General features: G+C 38.2%; 1 protein-coding gene across 1 annotated transcript in view; it reads right to left on the reverse strand.

The window, feature by feature from the left end:
* The window catches only part of LOC110065839 (uncharacterized), a 26957-nt gene extending 8913 nt beyond the window's left edge, over positions 1 to 18044 (reverse strand). Inside the window, exons 1-30 of the mRNA XM_020773005.2 lie at positions 17848 to 18044; positions 16108 to 16180; positions 15893 to 15982; positions 14945 to 15176; positions 13395 to 13895; positions 12919 to 12941; positions 12288 to 12347; positions 12038 to 12082; positions 11226 to 11303; positions 11034 to 11075; positions 10505 to 10661; positions 9347 to 9414; positions 8595 to 8729; positions 8421 to 8458; positions 8141 to 8204; positions 7453 to 7518; positions 7200 to 7352; positions 6549 to 6634; positions 5718 to 5815; positions 4676 to 4837; positions 4317 to 4379; positions 3713 to 3809; positions 3324 to 3393; positions 2722 to 2847; positions 2453 to 2587; positions 1654 to 1781; positions 1301 to 1336; positions 935 to 1084; positions 311 to 401; positions 118 to 217 (exon numbers count right to left, since the gene is read on the reverse strand). Of these exons, the coding sequence (XP_020628664.2) occupies positions 118 to 217; positions 311 to 401; positions 935 to 1084; positions 1301 to 1336; positions 1654 to 1781; positions 2453 to 2587; positions 2722 to 2847; positions 3324 to 3393; positions 3713 to 3809; positions 4317 to 4379; positions 4676 to 4837; positions 5718 to 5815; positions 6549 to 6634; positions 7200 to 7352; positions 7453 to 7518; positions 8141 to 8204; positions 8421 to 8458; positions 8595 to 8729; positions 9347 to 9414; positions 10505 to 10661; positions 11034 to 11075; positions 11226 to 11303; positions 12038 to 12082; positions 12288 to 12347; positions 12919 to 12941; positions 13395 to 13895; positions 14945 to 15176; positions 15893 to 15982; positions 16108 to 16180; positions 17848 to 17912 (3232 nt within the window). The 5' untranslated portion in view covers positions 17913 to 18044. The remainder of the gene's footprint in view (positions 1 to 117; positions 218 to 310; positions 402 to 934; positions 1085 to 1300; positions 1337 to 1653; positions 1782 to 2452; positions 2588 to 2721; positions 2848 to 3323; positions 3394 to 3712; positions 3810 to 4316; positions 4380 to 4675; positions 4838 to 5717; positions 5816 to 6548; positions 6635 to 7199; positions 7353 to 7452; positions 7519 to 8140; positions 8205 to 8420; positions 8459 to 8594; positions 8730 to 9346; positions 9415 to 10504; positions 10662 to 11033; positions 11076 to 11225; positions 11304 to 12037; positions 12083 to 12287; positions 12348 to 12918; positions 12942 to 13394; positions 13896 to 14944; positions 15177 to 15892; positions 15983 to 16107; positions 16181 to 17847) is intronic.
* Position 18045: the final 1 nt, after the last annotated feature.

Here is an 18045-nt window from a genome sequence, read left to right on the forward strand (position 1 = left end):
TCCGTCCGTCCGTCCGTCTGTCTGTGTATCTGTCTATTTATGCGTTTTTCTGCCAGTTAGTCTCCTTTCCATCTCAGTCAGCTACCTGCAATAGTATCAAGCAAAACAGTGGCCTACCAGACTGCTTGGCACTCTGCAATTTCTTCACGTTCGTGAGTCGTAGCAAGCCATCTTTGAGCACGTAAAGGAGTGTGTCCAGTATAGAACCTAAAAATGACTAATAAAAACCAAGAACGCTGGTAAAATTACTTCAAAAATCTTAATTACAAATCATTCCTTTCAACACGAAGTGGTATCAGAATTATCATACCTGAAAGCTCTCCCTTCCACATTCTCCCAGAATTGAAGGCAGGCAGTCCGGTCTCTTCCACAAGCCTTCCAACAACTTGATAATCTCGAACCTAAAGCAGAAAGGAAAATAAGTTCACATGTAACCTTTGAAGTTAGCAACTGTGGCCATCTCGAAGTTGGCTTGATAGGTCAGTTGGTAGAGTACTGCAGTGGTATCGCAGAGGTCATGGGTTCGAATCCCGTTCAAACCTGAATTTCTTTTTCAAGCTTTTTGTTTTTTTGCACCTTTATATATTTAATTCCAAATAATTCCAAATAAGTGATAATGTTAGAGATAACAATAATAAGTCTACAATAACAGTAAAAACAACAACCAGTATCCAGAATGTACTATCTGATCAATGTTGGTACTCAGTGAAGCTTTCACTCCATGTGTATACTAACCAAGAAGCCAGCTAGATGGCAGTACAACAATTGACTATCATATTATAATTAAGGACTGCTGTAGGTCCGCAACTACGCTAATGTCCAGAGTATGCAAAAGCCACATACTGTGGCAAAGGCAAGGTTGTATTTCTCACTCTTGCATTGAAGGTGCATGAAGGTTTTTTTTGGTCTGGTTGGTAGGCGCTTTTATTCATACCTGGCTGAAAATTTGTCAAATTGTTCTTTGTCCACGTCCAGGCCCTCCACAATGTCGACCGACGAGTATGTATGAATGAGAGCTGGGCCGAGTTTTTCTCTTACCGCTGGACACATAGTTACGCAGGCCATCAGGTCACCTTCAATGCCGCTATAAATTATAAAGGAAGCATATCATTATAAATATAATTGACATGTAATGACACTATTTTTTCCAATTGATCGTTGGCAATCCTTGGAGTATTAGAGCGAAAATAAGGACAGAGACAACTAAACTAGCGATCTTTTGTCTAAGGCATTGTTAGTTACCATACTTTATAAATAAATTAATAATAACGATTAAAAAAACATCAGTTCAGTTTCTTACGTTCCCCATGTTGTTGTCTCCAACAGTTTGTTTTTCCTGAGAAGAAAAAGGTCAAAATAAATAATCGTTGGAAAAAAGAGCACACATGACTCAATCTTTTAGAATCTAACTCTGCCATTTTGTTATGAATACTTACTGATTTTATTATCTTGGCTTTGCGGTCTGGAACCCAAAAACCTTAAGAAGCCATTATATCTCTCGGGGCATGATCGGAAACTCCGAAGAATTCCGAAGTCAGACTGAGCTCAGATGCCCAATAGTTGATTCCAGATGTCGCACCTGCTTAAGACTAATCTTTCTGACAGTCATCTGTGGGATATATTCGTTACTGCGTTTGTACATGTTGAATATACCTTTTATTTCTGACGCATATTTCAGCAAATGACAACAGCGCTGATATGATTCTCGTGGCCGTCACAGGTCCAGGCACCAGGTCACGGCGTTCGATTAGAGCACAACAACAATCAACGAAAACACGGATCTGCAACAAAATGTACAAAAGGTACATTTAGACACGAAAAGAAGCGGCACATGGATCATTAAAAAACGCCAGAATAATATGAAAATAATATTTAATAGCATGGTTATTCTGTAGAGATGACAAATGTGCACCTTGCTCGATTAAGTCCAAATTTTGTGTGCGCAGATTTTTGCCGTCATGGGAATAAGAACTCTTTGAGACACGTGGCATAACGCGCAGCACACGCGCGTCGGGTACACACGCGCACCCGCTAAAACAAGCGCAACCACATTTGCAAGCAGGCCATGTCTCACAGATTAATTACTTGTAATTAGAATTATTTTTATGTCCTCGTGCTACAATTTAAAAGAAAAATTCAGAGTCGTTTTAATCGAAAGATTCAATTTTTGGTAAAAAAAAATCACTATAAGTTTCATAGGACAGCAAAGTTTAATGCTCGTTTCTTTCTGAGACAGCGTTATACGTAAGAACTTAATCATAGATTCGCAAAACTGTGACGCGCAAGTATACGTAACAATTACCCAGGCTATGACTTTTGCTTAGACAATTCTTTCGGTATTTCAACCCAGCAGGCGTACCAAAATGCCCCCCACCCCAGCCCCACCCCCACCCCTCTCCTTCACCACTGGAGTGACAGAAAATGTGAAAAGAATGCGAAGAATTCCACTTACATCCAATCCCTTGAGTGCACAAGGCTTGTGTAAAGCGGCAAAACTGAACCAGGAACACATGTCTTTGACGTAGAACTCAGGAATATTTGCGAATATTTCCCGCTGTTTGGCACGGATTTCGTTCTCAGATAACCCCTGAAATCAGTTTTTACCAAGAAGTTATCCTATGCTAAACGAACGTTTCCATCAGCAAAAACAACTAAGACAAGCTACATATAATTTGGCCACAATGCAATATTTATAAACAGCCAGCAAAGTTTATGTCTTACTTGATTTTCAGAAGCACAGCTGTTTAACAGATGAAGAAGCCAAGCAGCATTTGTGATGTAAAACTCGGAACACAGCCTCATAAAGTGCGAGTCCTGCAGACAGGTGTCCCACTGAAGGACAAACAACTACAAACAGGAGGACAAAACAATTGGGTTAAAATGACATAGCGATCGAGCGTGACGTCAACATTTTTTTGTGCAGCGTAACGTGGCGTCGTGACCCTTTCATTAAGTGTCGCGTTAACGAACAGTGTATTCAAACCGAGTTTGCATGATGTAACCAACATATCAAACAACACATGGGTACGTGCGGACTCTCCAAAGGGGGGTGAGGAGTTAACTCCTGTTTCTGTAGCATTACACACGCAACCTGGATGGGATACTAGTCTGTCGCTGGTTCCCTCCGCAGGTTTCCTCCCACTCTCCCACAATTTTTGCAAGAGTACGCCTGGCTAACAATTTGCCAACAGTCCAGGGTGAAGCGAAGCAATGTGAGAGTAAAGTGTCTTGCCCCACAAAACAACAGAATGACCCAGAGCAGCGCTCGAACTCCCATCTTTCTTAATCTACCCAAATCAAAATTTTCAATTCACTAAACTCACCAAAAGTTGCTTTCTAACTTCCGCTTCTTCCGGAGTACCTTGTTTCATTTCAGACATTCTCGCGTAATACCTGAAAGTTTAAAAGGTGTATACAAGAGAAAGAGTGAGACAGAAATCACACTCACAAGAACACAACTACATCGTAAAACCAGTCGAGAAAACGAGGTCCGTTTTCGGAAAATTTTCGTAAAGTGTCGGAAGAGTTCTGATGTCTATAACCCAATCAAAAATGACAAGAACACTCAGGAAATGTTGATCACGTCGGTTCCCACATCATGTTTCTAGGCAACAACCTGCCGAAAATACCAGCTTAGTTAAACTTGGAAACGGGATTGCAAACGAACGAAAAACGTGTTGCCCAAGCTGAAAGAACATTGTACATATCTGACCTGTAGATATTGTTATAATGTTGAATTGTTGTAGTGAGTCCAATGTGCAGCGCGCTGTGAGTGATGTGAAACATTTCCGTCATCAGCTTGAACTGACCTACAAACAGAAGTTTACACTGATCATGAATTACACGGTATTACTGTAACATGTGACATACAACAGCAACTAGGTGAAGTTAGAGTCGTCTTTTTTGATTTCGTCTTTGGTTATAGCCAAAAAACAAACGTGCATGCACTATCCCTCCAAAGGGCATTATAAGCACACACTGATTATGTCGCGTTTGAACAAGCTCAATACTACTGAAACTAACCATGTGTCACCGAACCAATCATGCATACACTTGCCCTACTCGCCAATAACCACTTTTTAGCAAATAAGTAAAGGTAATGTTATGAATGCCAGTGCAATTTGAAAAAAAAACAGTCACGTCCTTACTTCATACAATTACTCAATACATTTGTTATATGACTGAGACCATTGCGAACGCACCTGCGTAAAATTTGCACTGCAGTGCAAATTAAATCTTAACGGTAAACTAAATCACCAGAACTAACATAGAGCGATAATTATGACCAAACGTAAGGAGAATCAATAATTGATCACCTTTTAATTCTCCTGATGGGAACAACAACGTACGCAGATCTGTCTTCTCCTCGTTCTCCATCCCTGCACACAAACAAGTAAAATAAAGGCAAGTTTACAGCATGAGAACACAAATATATGAGGATTACAACACGGCGACTTTACCTATTCGAAACCCTTGAATAGCTCAAACTGGAACTTCTACGAACAAGCCTGAGATTTGCATTTTCTTACAAATCATTCTAAATGGTTCTCATCTACCTGCTCTTAATAAATCAATTCAAAATCACAATTGTTGTCAGCCAATGCAATACTCGACCAAAAACGGAAATGAAAACACCCCCTACTGTTAGTAAGTAATTCAGAATATTTTCACTTACCAATATGCCCGCCACCCAGCGTCCGTTCATTATCAAACCTCAAGCGACAGCCTTTTGCCGTGCAGTATCGCGCTTCTATCTGTTTGTACTTTTCTTTTCCTTTCGACAGTAGGAATGATTCACATAGCTGTAGAGCTACTGTGCACAGATTTACCATATAACCTGAAAAGTAAAGGGTAAGTTACACGCCGCCTGAAAATTGGTACTAAAGAATTGCTTCCTGATACCTTAACGTTCTACAGCAATCCCTCCATAATCCTTTCTCCTTTCCAACAAACCAGCTCTAGTCAAACTCCGCTAGCGGACACCTCCCATAAGCCGACACTCTAGTCATGGATCCAGCTACTTAGAAACACCACATATTGAACCTAACACTCCTAAGCAGACACTTTTTCTGGTTCCAAGTGTGTCCACTTGCGGGAGGTGGAATCTATCTATCTGTATCTGCCTGCCTGCCTGTCTCCCCGTTAGCCTGTGTAGATGACTTTCATGGCCCGGAAAGAGCGGCGAGGGCGAAGCCGCGAGAAGAATGGTGAAATGAGAAAGAGCGAGAAAGGTTTCCCCCTCTTTCTCTTCTCACCATTTCGGTAACATTTCGAGTTTTGCCACTATTTCCACGCCACGAAAGTCCACGGAAAAACCCCACCGAAACCGCCAGCTACAGGCTAACTGCCTGCCGTCCGTCCCTAGTATGTCTATCTATTAATCTATCTGAATCTATCTCAGTATACTCCACCCTTCTCAGTTTCTCGATCTTCTGCCCTGCCTTCATGGCCCAGCTTTTTCCACTGGCACTAATTCTCTCAGTCTTCCCAGCTTCCTCGTAATACACTCAGACCTCCCGTGCTACTTCTTACTGTAAAGCACACCACAAGTCCCCCACCCAAAACTACAACCTTGCCGTCGTAACTTAATACCCCAGACAGACGGACGGAAGGACACACTCACCACAAATGCACTAATGGACGGACCTGTACCAGTTCCCCTTTTTTAACTCCAATTGATTTTCAAATGTCTAATTGTGATAATCTTGTTATCATACCATCACTGGCCACTGTTGCTCCAAAATTATCCCTGGGCAAATTTGCTGACAACCTGAGGTCATTTAGAGACACAACACCGGCTAACCATGCTAGTGCACTAGAAAAGAAACCAAAATAAACTGTGGTTGAAGCTAAACGTGTCAAGAAATACATTCGAGACCTTCACGTGAAACTGTAGATCTTTTCTGTCCTGATCACCGGGTGGAATAACTAAACTTATTACGGTGGCTGCCAACAATTTTCGAAAACTTAAAGTGACTCTGAAATCCCTCTGTATAATTTGTTTTTCAACTTAGCAGAGTTACATCTAAAAGGATAAAGATTGCCATTATTGGTTCACCAAAGGCGGCGCATTTATGTGATACCAATATTGTAGCATCACCTTGATAAACAGTGATAGTATTGATCTGTGAAATAACAGCTGTTGGGAAAGAGCTGGAAACTTTTGCTAGTCACCTTAGGACGCTTTCGCAAGTTAGTAACATGCATTTGGCGTGCGTATTACTGAACACTGTTACTTTTAACATATTTCAAGATCAATTTATGGTCCTGGTTTTACAAAACCGGGTGGCTAAACTGCAACAAAAGAGTATCACACAAAATGGCAGGCATGCTTTGCGAGGATTTTATAATCATGTGCATGATGCCAACAAAAAAAAAGACAAAACAAAGAAAGGGCATCAAAATGTTCCTTTTTACTTTTACCCAAATATTGCAGGGAACCCTCTAACAAGAAAAATCTGTAATATCCATCTCATTCACAGAGTTCTGCAGCTTGAGTCCCAGGAAGCTTGGTTACAAAGGGCCTTTGTATCAACATTGTGCCTTACCTGTCTTTGGCATTAGATTTCAACACTTTTACCAGCGCCTTGTAAACAACATTTTGACAGCCATGAATGCCATCCATGATTTGAGACTAAAGAGTTTAAAGGGAAAAACACCTCATTAATTTCTCGTGCAACAGCACTAATTAGAGTTAGCCAATGAAGAGCAAATTAACCCCTTCAAAGTAACTGAAGATTTCATATAAAACGCTGTGAAGTGTCCTGCATCAATATCGGATGGGAAACTGCTTTGCATCATCGACGCACTACCCTATACCATCCTCCACCCTCAAGATTATAACATGTTTATTACTTCTGTCAGTCAAATTGAATCGAAGTAAACAGTTTTTGCTCTTTATTTGACAATCCATGGTCAGGCTAATTTTTGTGTTTCATGTGAGTAACAAAGTCACAAGTGATGATGAGCTCTTGGCAAGAATCGCTATGTTGGCTTGTTCCATAAGCTCACTCATACCTCATTGCTTTGCTGCTCATACCAAGCCTAAACAGGAAAGCCTGCTAACAGACTAATGAGATAGGTAAGAGGCTACTCTGAGACTAACGAACCTCGCCCACTGACAGATTTTACAACTTGGGTGCACCTATGGGTAACAACCATAACATCAAGTGACAACCAAAATAGAAGACTAAGAGTACCTGAAGTTGATCAGCATCACTCCGAAATGGCTGAGGGAAGTGAGGCAGCTCAAGAAAACAAGCAACAGCACGTGACTTCTTGTCTCTTTTTAAGTCCATTGTAGAAGTCACCAGGAATGAAGAGAATATTGACTTGTCTTGGAAATAAACACCCTATGAAATAGGATAAGTTCATCAGTTAATGTAAAGTCTGATGCAATGGCAAGTGAATAGAACTACAGACTCGCTTCTCCATGAAAATATTTTTATTTACCAGTTCTTTCATTCCACTGTCCAATTCTCGTTCAAGGGTTTCAGCCAGAAATTCTGCCATGGTGGGCTAAAACAAAAGAAGTGAAAATAATATTTGTGAATTAATACTGACTGAGAGGGAGGGCTGGAAAGGAAAATATTTGGCTGATCAAGGCATAACCAATTTACTTATTGCTAGCCCAGCAAGGTCCGTGCATTATAACTGAGGGCAAAATATTTTCCTGTCTAGCCCAGCCTAAAGGCCAATATTTAACGTCAATTCTTAATGCAACAATTTTGCATTAAAAATCAATACCATGAAACGTGGTGCACAGGGTGACTTTTAACGCAACATTTTGTTGTGGCAATATGTTGCAGGTTTTCGAAAAAGACTCAAAAACTGGTAACATCGTTACCTGAATTTACAACATTGCATTAAAATTTGTCTCCTGTAACATACCAGTGCCAACTGTTGCTGCAACAAAGTTGCATTAAAAATCGTCTCTGTAACATTAACTCAGTCAATATATATTTTACCAAACTGGTCACCTTTATTGATATTTATTTTGATGGAAAGCTGTCACCTTCAGCGTTCTTTACTGTGAGCAGTTAATGTGCTGTTGACATTTGTTGGGCCAGATAGCTTTTTATGGACTCGTGTCAACCCGTGCAGTGTTAAATATGTCAGCTAAATAGCATGTATGCAATACCTGGGAAAGAAGGGTTTCCAACCCTCTGAAAATACACTTGCACTCCAGTGTAATCTCGTTTAACCTACAGGAAGGATCATTAAACAAGAACTACAATAAGATTGTTAATGAATTACTGAACGATAAAATTACCACATGTGTTATGATACATGTACATAGTTTGTGCTGATTGGCTGTCGCCAGCATGTTTTATCTCATTGTAACGTTTTTAAACCTGTCCAACACTGAGTAATATCTGAATATTTTCTTTTCCACATGCATGTCAGTTCTTGTCAACTACCTCTTGACTCGCACAACTTGTCTTCCTCCAATAGTTACCTACGGATATTGAAACAAACACCCATTAGATGGATACAGTTGGGAATTTAGTGTGATTTCAGTTACGAAAAATTCTTTAATAATAATTATGTTATGAGAAACATAATAACAGTGAAGTATAAATTTACTTCCATACCATTTCAACGAAAGTGTCTTTTACTTCTGAATCCTGTTTGCCTTTTTCTAGCAGTCTAGCAAGAAGATCTCCACTCACTGTCACACCATCACATGACCAGCCTCCCACACTTGCCAGAAAAAACTGAGATGGGCCCTAACAACAGCATTGGATCAAAACATCTTGGCGTTTACACTTAAGGATGCATTGGTTGGATGGTCAATACAAAAGACTCTTCATCAAGCAGTCAAATGCAAAAACCAATAAACCCGGGGGGGTACTCCCGTATATGAGCTATATACACTGTAGGTGTGTACAGCCCCAAAGGGTATGGTTTTTCAGCTGTTTTGGTCATAAATGGGGTATCAATTTTGGCCATTTTGTCAAAAATAGGGTATGGTTTTTGCACTCTAGACTTGAATAAGTAACTAATGTTTTTTTAAAAGAAGCTCAATGTAGACAGTACTTTTTCATCATTATTGATAAGACCATCAACAAAAGCCCTTCACAAATTATGTTTAGGGCAACTGTGCCAACCGCAATGGTGATAAACAGGGTATTGAATGTTTGGTCAGGTCATAAACAGGGTAGGGAAAATCACAGATTTTGGTCATAAATAGGGTAAGGGTTTTGGAAACCCCCACACAACTTTTCTGGGAGTACTCCCCTGGGCAATAAACCAAATCATACTGCCAAATTGACATAAACTGTGTGCTGAAGACTTTAACAAGAAACTAAAGAGGAGAAAAATACACAAAAATATCTGCACATACTTCAGACTGGCCAGACTGGACAAAATCGGACCACAGGTCATCTTCAACTCCAGTGGGACTTGCCGCAGCTGCAAACAAACACACAAACACATGTATTGTGATGCATTGTTAAGGGGCACTGAAAAATCTACTAAGAGAAGCTTCACATGTGAGGATTAATTTACTTGAATGTACATGATTGCATGTTCATGAGCACAGATCTAGAGTGAACCTAGATACAGAATGTATGTCTACCCATATCAGTAGACATAAGAAATGATCACCAGATGATAGAAACTAGTCAAGAATAACTATTCATTTATCCCTTTGAACTTTGCTTCAAGTGAAATGAGAGATGATTGAACACTCTCTCAGCAGCATGTGTAAGAGGTAGTACATGATAGATAGATAGATAGATTTTTATTAGCAAACTCATTGCAGCCACTGGAGCGGCTGAACTACGAATTACTTTACAATAAAAAAAGAATTATATTATACAAGGAAAAATATGCAAACTATTTATAATTAAAAATACGGCTCATAATAAAAGTGTTCCTAAACCTAAGTGTCTTACAAATCGGTAGCTCAAAGTATCCCCGGGTTTGTATGCAGTAAGTGGACTTGTTACGTGACGGCAGCAGATCATGTAGTTTATGGCATGGGTCTCTCATAATTTGATCAAATAAAGTTTCACTCAGTGCCTGTCTCCTCTCATACAGTGAAGAGATGCCTGCAGCTACTAGAGCCACAGCATGAGATAGGTCAGGATATATTATCCGCAGTACGCGCTTTTGCAGTCTTTCTATGTTATTAGATAGGTACTGCGGCAACGCATGATGGAAAACTGAGCACGCATACTCTAGGACAGGACGGATGCATGTTGTATAGAACAGTAACATATCCTTCGGGTTGACCTTCGCATGTTTCACCTGCTTTAGGAAATACAGGCGTGCTGCGGTCTGTACACTACATTCTTGATTTAATATAAGGAAAACTACATGTAAAGTGCAAAGCAACACCTGGCACTTATCACTGCCTTAAAGTGCAGCACTCTACTATTTCTCTACTATTACTCACAATTTCTTGTTGAATATAAATACTGTACATGACTAGAGGTAAAAAGGTCACAAAAGAATTAAGGAGAAAAGCAGCTGATTAACTAGCTAGATGACAACTCACCATGTACAAGATGCTTAAGAACTGTAGTTACACATGACTCCATTACAGCTGATGTCACTTCTTTCCAAATCTTCCCTCCATCTCGAATTGTATTGAACTTCTTTCCTGGCAGCTGGGAGCACCGGTCAAAGCACAGAATTGCAAACTTCAAGGGATCCTATCATCAAAATTAACCAATTGAACAAACACATTCATTGTCCTTGACTTCTTATTTGTTCAATCATGCTTCCTTTAACCTTTTCTACTCTAATTCCTCCTTTTCACTTAGCATCCAATTGCAGCCTTCCTTCCTTCCTCTCCTCTCTATTTCTCCTCTCTCTTCCCACTTCCTTCCTTCACTCTTCCTTGCTCCTTCTTTTCCTTCCTTGGTTCCATTCATTCCCCTCTCTACTTTCCAGTTCAACTTGCTAACTGTCAATCTAATATACTGTATTCCTCTTTTAAATGTACATCCACCTTTCAACTCCACTGAGGTTTACAAATTTCACAAGGTGATAGATTTTGTTAAATACTTAATATTAATTCTTACCACTTCTCCATAGATCCTTTTAGCCATGAGTTTTTCCAGTTTCTAAGTAAACAAAAATAACTATTAATCAATAATTAATGATTAACAACAATTAGTTAATAACATTAATTACTACCATTTAATGGTGACTAATGATAAATATTTCTAAAATAGTGGTTTCAATCACTGTTAGTAGTTGTAGCTAGTTTTTACCTTGCTTAGGTCCTCACTGTTGACTGGTAATTCAGGTGCCTCAATTTGTAAAACTGCTTGTCCTTTATCATTTCCAACCTAAACAAATTTAGTCTGCTTCAGCTTATACTACAAGGCTAAACCATACATTTTCACTCATGAATATACTTTTGAACTACCCCTGTCCAATCTGCTCACATTAATTTTATTAACTAATGCCACTATTTAAGAACACATTAAACAATAAATTTATTCATTATGCATTAATAAAACACTATGGCATAAATGTGCCATTCCAGAAAACGTCCATAACTACCTAGGAAGATCATTGAAAATTCCAAAGGCAAGGGGTTTGTAAATGCCAAAATTATGAAATAAAGGTATGAGCTTAAATTGGAATTTCCAGAGCAGTGGGGGAGGGGATTTTCAAACCCAAAAATATTTCTGTTAAGAACGTTCTCAGGGTTGGGAAGATTCTGTTGGGGGAAGGAATATTTTCTAGAACAAGACATTGTGAAGGTACTGCTGCAGTACTATAATATAACGGACTTCACAAGACATTTGTTATATGATAAAAGAAACCACAAAGTCTTAGCACAGTCACATGGCTAAGGATCAAGAAGAGTACATTTTTAATAGTGCCTCTCTCTTCACTCACATGTATAAATCATGACTACTGCAGATGTTTTTGAAAAAAACCTGGCAATATTGCTGAGGGGACTAAACTTGGAAATTCTGGACTAATTTCTCAATGGGGATCAACTACAATGTAACAACACTCCCATTTCAGATTTACTTCAAGCTATGAAACAGCAGTATGATAACTTTCACACCTTTGGTAGTCGAAGACCTCCCTTCTTCTCAGAAACTTGAATTTCCTACAATGTGAATAATAACAAGTAGAGATGCAGATCTATACAGATACAGGCCCTATCTCCCAGTCCTCCCACAGGTATTCTGCTATACATGTATGTATATAGATTACATGCATGTAGATTGAAAGTTTTGTTTTGAATCATATTTCAAAGGGAAAATTCCAGAGAATGAACTTCTAAAAATATTATTACAAACTTATTAACTTACAATAGAGCATTCCAAAACCTGCATCAACACCATCTTTACCACTTCTTCATAGGGAAGGTCCTGAAAGCAAAATAATGTATAGTCCAAGTCTCAAATGCAATGACAGCATCAAAAATGCTTGCTTCCATTCAAGGGTCTCTAAGGAACTCTGTGGCTCATGGGTAGCCTTTGAGTTTCTACAATGGCCTATAAAGCTTTCTTAATGCTATTTAAAAAGGAAATAGTTCATGCGGCCTGACTGCATTGCTGAGTTATACAAACAAGTAGGAATCTTTCAGAACAAGAGAAGTGCTTACAGAAGTATGTGGTGGTGCTTCTCACACTTGCCTACTTCATCTAAAATTTCATAAACCTCAGAGAAATTAGAGTCAGGGAAAAGAAAAGAAAGGTAGTCCAACTAAACTACTTGGAAATGCCATTTTATTTTTATTTCAAGTTCATCCTTGCAATTGCAATACATCGGGCTGAATTTATATTTTGCATCGTAGTCACCCGTCAGGCAATTCAGCCCCAATTTTTTAGTCATCCAGCTACGTTTTAAGTTGCCACTGGCAACCTGGCGCCCACTAAGTTTCAGCCCTGCTTTAAGTAAGCCATACTGTTTTTAAGTCTTACAAGGATCTGTCCTAACCTGTAACTTTTCCTGCTTTGCAACTAAAAAAAAATAACAAAATTATACATATTAAATAGATATTTTAAGTCAGATGGATTGAATACGTACAGCAGAAAATTATGAATTTTAGGTCAATAACTGTTTAACTATTTTGTTTTGTAGATTGAACTTATAATCATTATTTTTGAATACAACAGCCTGAATGTCTTTTAACCAAAAGAAACTGGTTGTAAACTAAGGAGATCTGGTCATATATTAACCATTTAGTTAAAAAGCAAGGGTCTACATTTGAATTTAGTTCTATCAAATGAATATAAGTGTTGTAATTTGCCAATTCCACAAGGCTTGTTTATCATCATGAGCTAGTAAAAGCCTTTTAACCTGGGACCATGACTCAATATCACTCTATTACACAGTCAGTTAAATTTTCTTTCAAAGGGCTGTAACATGTTGGAAGGTAATAAAATATCCATCCTCTATGTATGATGTTATACCTGCTGGCTTCCGAAGTGATACTGTGAACAGTTCCTTCTGAGCATCTGTTGACTCTATCACATCAACATTATCAGCTACCATTTTTTGGTCGCAAATCATATCATTTACATCAACTGGTGCGGCAACTGGGCTCCTCTCGGAGATAGTAGCCTTAACAGTGTCAGTTGCCATCTCAACAGTAACAGGTGATCTCTCTTTTAAATTAGACAACTGTGGTTGACAATCCTCTGTATGCTTGATGCTTGGACTTACAAGTCTTGACTTGTCCAGTCTCTTGCTAGTTTCTGAGCCTCCTGTTTTATCAGTGTTCACTTTAGAGACCTCACTTTTGTCATTCACTCTTCTTCTTGCAGTGCCTTTGTCATTGGAAATTATCACTGACCTGTTCACTGGAGATGCTTCAGTTCTACACTGAGGTATTGCATTCTCTGCATTCAAGTTGTGTTGCTCAGTGGCCAGTTTTCTTAACCTTGCAGCTCGGACATCATTGAAATCAACACCTAGAAAGTGTATAAATCATTTTGTGAAACTGAAAGGTTGGTGTTTACTTAGAAAATGTTCTTAAGACATGGGTGTGGCTGAGGTGGTTCTGATAATCCAGGCAACTAAATGTACAATATAATGGATTATGAGAACATTCTCTCAGTGACACAGGCATACTTGGAAAAAGAATTCTTTTCAAGTTTTCCAGCTAGGAGTCACACCTAAGACCTTCTGTTTACTAGTCCAGATGCAACTGCTCTCTCCTACTGAGCTACATAAGACTCAGAGAAGATAAAGACATTGACCTAGGTTCATACAACAGACACCTTGCATATACATGTACTGCTAGGACTGCAATGTTAGCAAAGTGGCATCGACTGATATCATCTCATTTATTATCACTGCAAAAAAATCCACTTATCTGCACTCAAAGATGCAAGTACGCAGGACTTTTATCACAGGAACTTAAATGTAGCTTAGTGGCATTTAGTTAAACTGTATCTCTCTCGCATCTCCTGTAACTCAGTGGTAGAACAGCTGACTGGACTTGTAACCAGAAGGTCATAGGTTCAACCTTCAATGGAATTCTTGTAACAATGTTATGATGTCATAGGCCCTTCGGGCTTGCGCAGTAGAATGAGATGTATCCTGGATGTAGTTGTTGTTGTATTACAGCTAGTAATGGCGGGCTTTTATGAGCTTCATTAAAACCGTTGTGTTAGCATCGTTTAGTCTCGTTTAGACTACGCTACAATTCTTTTTCCAAGAATGGCTGTCTCACTGACAGAATCATTTATCTTCTTAGACTTATATTTACCAGGCTAAAGATCCACCATCTCATTTATTATCACATTATCTAAACTTTAACATTTTGTTTATGCCTAACGAATGATTTTTTTCTTTTCCAACGGCAATTTTATCGTCTGGCAATTGATAAAGAGATGTTCACTTAAAATGGGTTCTAAATTTAAACCTCAATAGCATGCATGTATAATCAAAACTGTTAGCACTGTTTTACTTACACACTGGTTGGGATTAACATGACAAAAAAAGTGTACACTCATACCTGCATGGTTGCTTGTGCCACTCTTCCGTTGGACTACTGCAGCAAATACTATAATTAAACAGAGGACTCCAACCACTCCCCCAACAACTTGCTTAACATTCCAGTTGGAACTGTTAGCAGTTGATGGCTGTGATCTTGTAGAAGATTTCTGCTCTGTCCTTTTCTTCTTTGTTGAACCTTTTCCTGGCTTTTCTTGTGGTGTGTTTCCACTCTTTTCTCCTTGTAATGCAGCCTAAATGTTAAGAAAAATGAGTACAAACAAGGTCATTGACAATTTCCATTTGCATAGTTTATAAACAGCTGAATCAATTATTGATTTAAACCTCAGACATTACGCTGGTGTGTCTAAATACTACAACATAACAAATAGAAATCCTTTAAGGTGATTTTCTAGCCATGCCTTGTTGTCAAGAATCTGTTTAGTATTTGCAAGTTAGACTCATTTTTCGTTAGTTACAAGTTTTGAAATGAATTCTTTTTTTAGGCCAACTTGAATATAACTTTCTTTTGTCTTATACATACATGTATGTTTGAAATTAGTGTTCACCAGCTCACCCATGCAAGTGTCAGAAGTGTTAGATGAGTGTAAATTATCAGTCACCTCCTAGTTTGATAGCCAAGTATGATTTTCATCTCAATGTGAAACTTAATAGTTTCTTTCCCATTTTGACAAGAAATTCTCTTAACATACTGTAACCAACCAGTTCTATTTTGCATCATCTTCTAATACATTTAACAAATCTGGCATTGAAACAGACCACAAAATTTTCGATGGCCAGTTCGCCATCCACACAATGCACAGAAACATAGATGACTGTATGGTTTGTGATTGGTGTATCTTAAGGGCAAGTGAAAATTATAAATTTAAGTGAGTGCATTTTAAGAGTCACTCATCAGAGTGACAAGACAGTACTCTTACAATTCAATTTCCAACATTGATATACATACCATAGTATCTTGGAAATACTTTGCCATTTCCTCAGCTGATAATTCTCCATCTTCATTCTTATCATATTGCGAGATGATTTTTTCAAACTCCTAATTAAAAATGAATTAAATATTATTATATCAATGGCTAATAATGGATTTATGAAATATTTACCAACCATTTCTATTAACAATTATAATTATTAATTAAATTTTGGTATTATCATTTTTCTTACCGCATCATTCACGTCATGGCTATCATCATCATTATCAAAGATGTGTTGCTGTAAGGGATCTTCAAATTGTTCACTACAAAGATTGAAAAAAAATTACAGTTAAATAATTAAGGTCACCCAATATAGTCAAGCAGTCAGAATATTGTAACTGAAGAGAGCTCCCACTACCCAAAAAAAATATACCAACTTTTTACTGATTATGTTCCAGAAAGAAAAAACGCCATTCTTCTTTACTTTGAAAAGCCTTTCAAATAAGCAGCTATTATTTTTTACTTCGTAGGCACTTTAAAAAATTCATATTTCTTGCAAAAAAAGTCATCAGAAATTCCAAAAGAGGGAGATTCAAATTAGCAGTGTTGGAAATTAGCACTCTCCTGCTTGCCAATGTAAGTGTAAAAAGTGTCAGGCAGGTTCAAATCATTGATCACTCATCCATTTGGTGAGTACAATAATTGTATTATTACCAATACCAGTTATTAATATTATTAACAGAATTTTACTAAATTGTGAGGAATTTATAATAATTATTTCTTTTGTTAAAAAAGGCTTTTTCAGAGCAATTGCCGAAAAAATACTGATTCTCAATAATCTCTCTGTATTGGTATCATTACACTTGATTCGTTGTGCCAAGACTCAAAGGCTGATAATCTTAAGACTGAGCATGTATCGAACTTTACAATAATCTGTACTGTTTATAAGACATTATTTATATTAAAATCATAAATGAACTCTGTCATGTTTCAAATAAATAAAACTATATACCAATTGATGTGTTTTCGTTTCCTATTGAGTGGTTGAGATCAATGTACCCCTGCATGTAACTAGATGCAGCTACATACACTGTAACCCGACAGCACATGACTTGTGTATAATTTAGGGTGTCGTATATCAGCGAGACACCTAATATTCAGCTTGTGCATCTTAACAAGTTGGTACAAACTGTGAAAAAACAAGCTGACGTGATTTGTTATTGTTTCAGAGATCAATATCTCCCTCTGGCCTTCAGAGTTTGAACATTAATTAAAGGCAGGTAAAAACTGGAATCTGCCGATTCACTACAATGAATATTCAAAACTCTCACAGTAAACATATGCAAATAAGCTTCAGCAAAAGCCAAAATCTGTTACAACAGGATCACAAATGTAAGAAATTTAGCAAATAAATTCAAAATCTTGCCAGAAAATTAAAAGAATGTGCATAACCCATTCACCCACACAACAATAAGCAACTAATTGCTTGCCATTGACAAATCATGATATTTTACTCAAGCTCATTTAATAGCTTATTAAGCTTATGAGTAAATCATCTTGGCATCGAACAGGTTAGAATTTTTAAAAACGCTGCTTTTGTACAAGTTCAGCCCAGTAGTTCAGACAAACATTATGATCTGTATCAGTGGAATGGTGATTAAAAATCAGCTGTTACGGCATACTGCCTTGATGAACCTCTCCAAATACCAGACTGAGTCAGCAAAGCGAAAGTGGGAGAAAAATGTACATGCTCGTGTATTTCGCGCTCAATACCACGTGGATATCAAGTTACACGCAGGAATCAAAGAAGTGAATCGGAAAAAAGAGAAGCTTTAGTAGTGTTAAGAAACAAGACCTGACGTGGACAACGAAAATATGCATGGGTGAATGAATTGCACAAGAAATCAAGGTCGATAAGCGGAAGTAAAGGTCGATCCATTTGGCCAGAAATCACGTGTGAAAACAACAGATCAGGCACCAAAATTCTTACCTCGTGTGAGCAAAAAACGTCAACTGTATGAATAATCCGAGCCAAAAAATATTGATCCTTGCCATGGCTTAGATGTTGGAGAAAAATATGGCCGCAGACATTGGGCACGAATAAAATAACTGAGTCATCATTACGATAGACCTCAATAGGAATGTTCAAGGTTGTAATGGCCGATTGAACTTGAGCCCACGAGCACAA

This window comes from Orbicella faveolata, unplaced genomic scaffold, assembly GCF_042242905.1.
Source record: "Orbicella faveolata isolate gen_17 unplaced genomic scaffold, um_ofav_v1 contig_3, whole genome shotgun sequence".
In the NCBI taxonomy this organism is placed as follows: Eukaryota; Metazoa; Cnidaria; class Anthozoa; order Scleractinia; family Merulinidae; genus Orbicella; species Orbicella faveolata.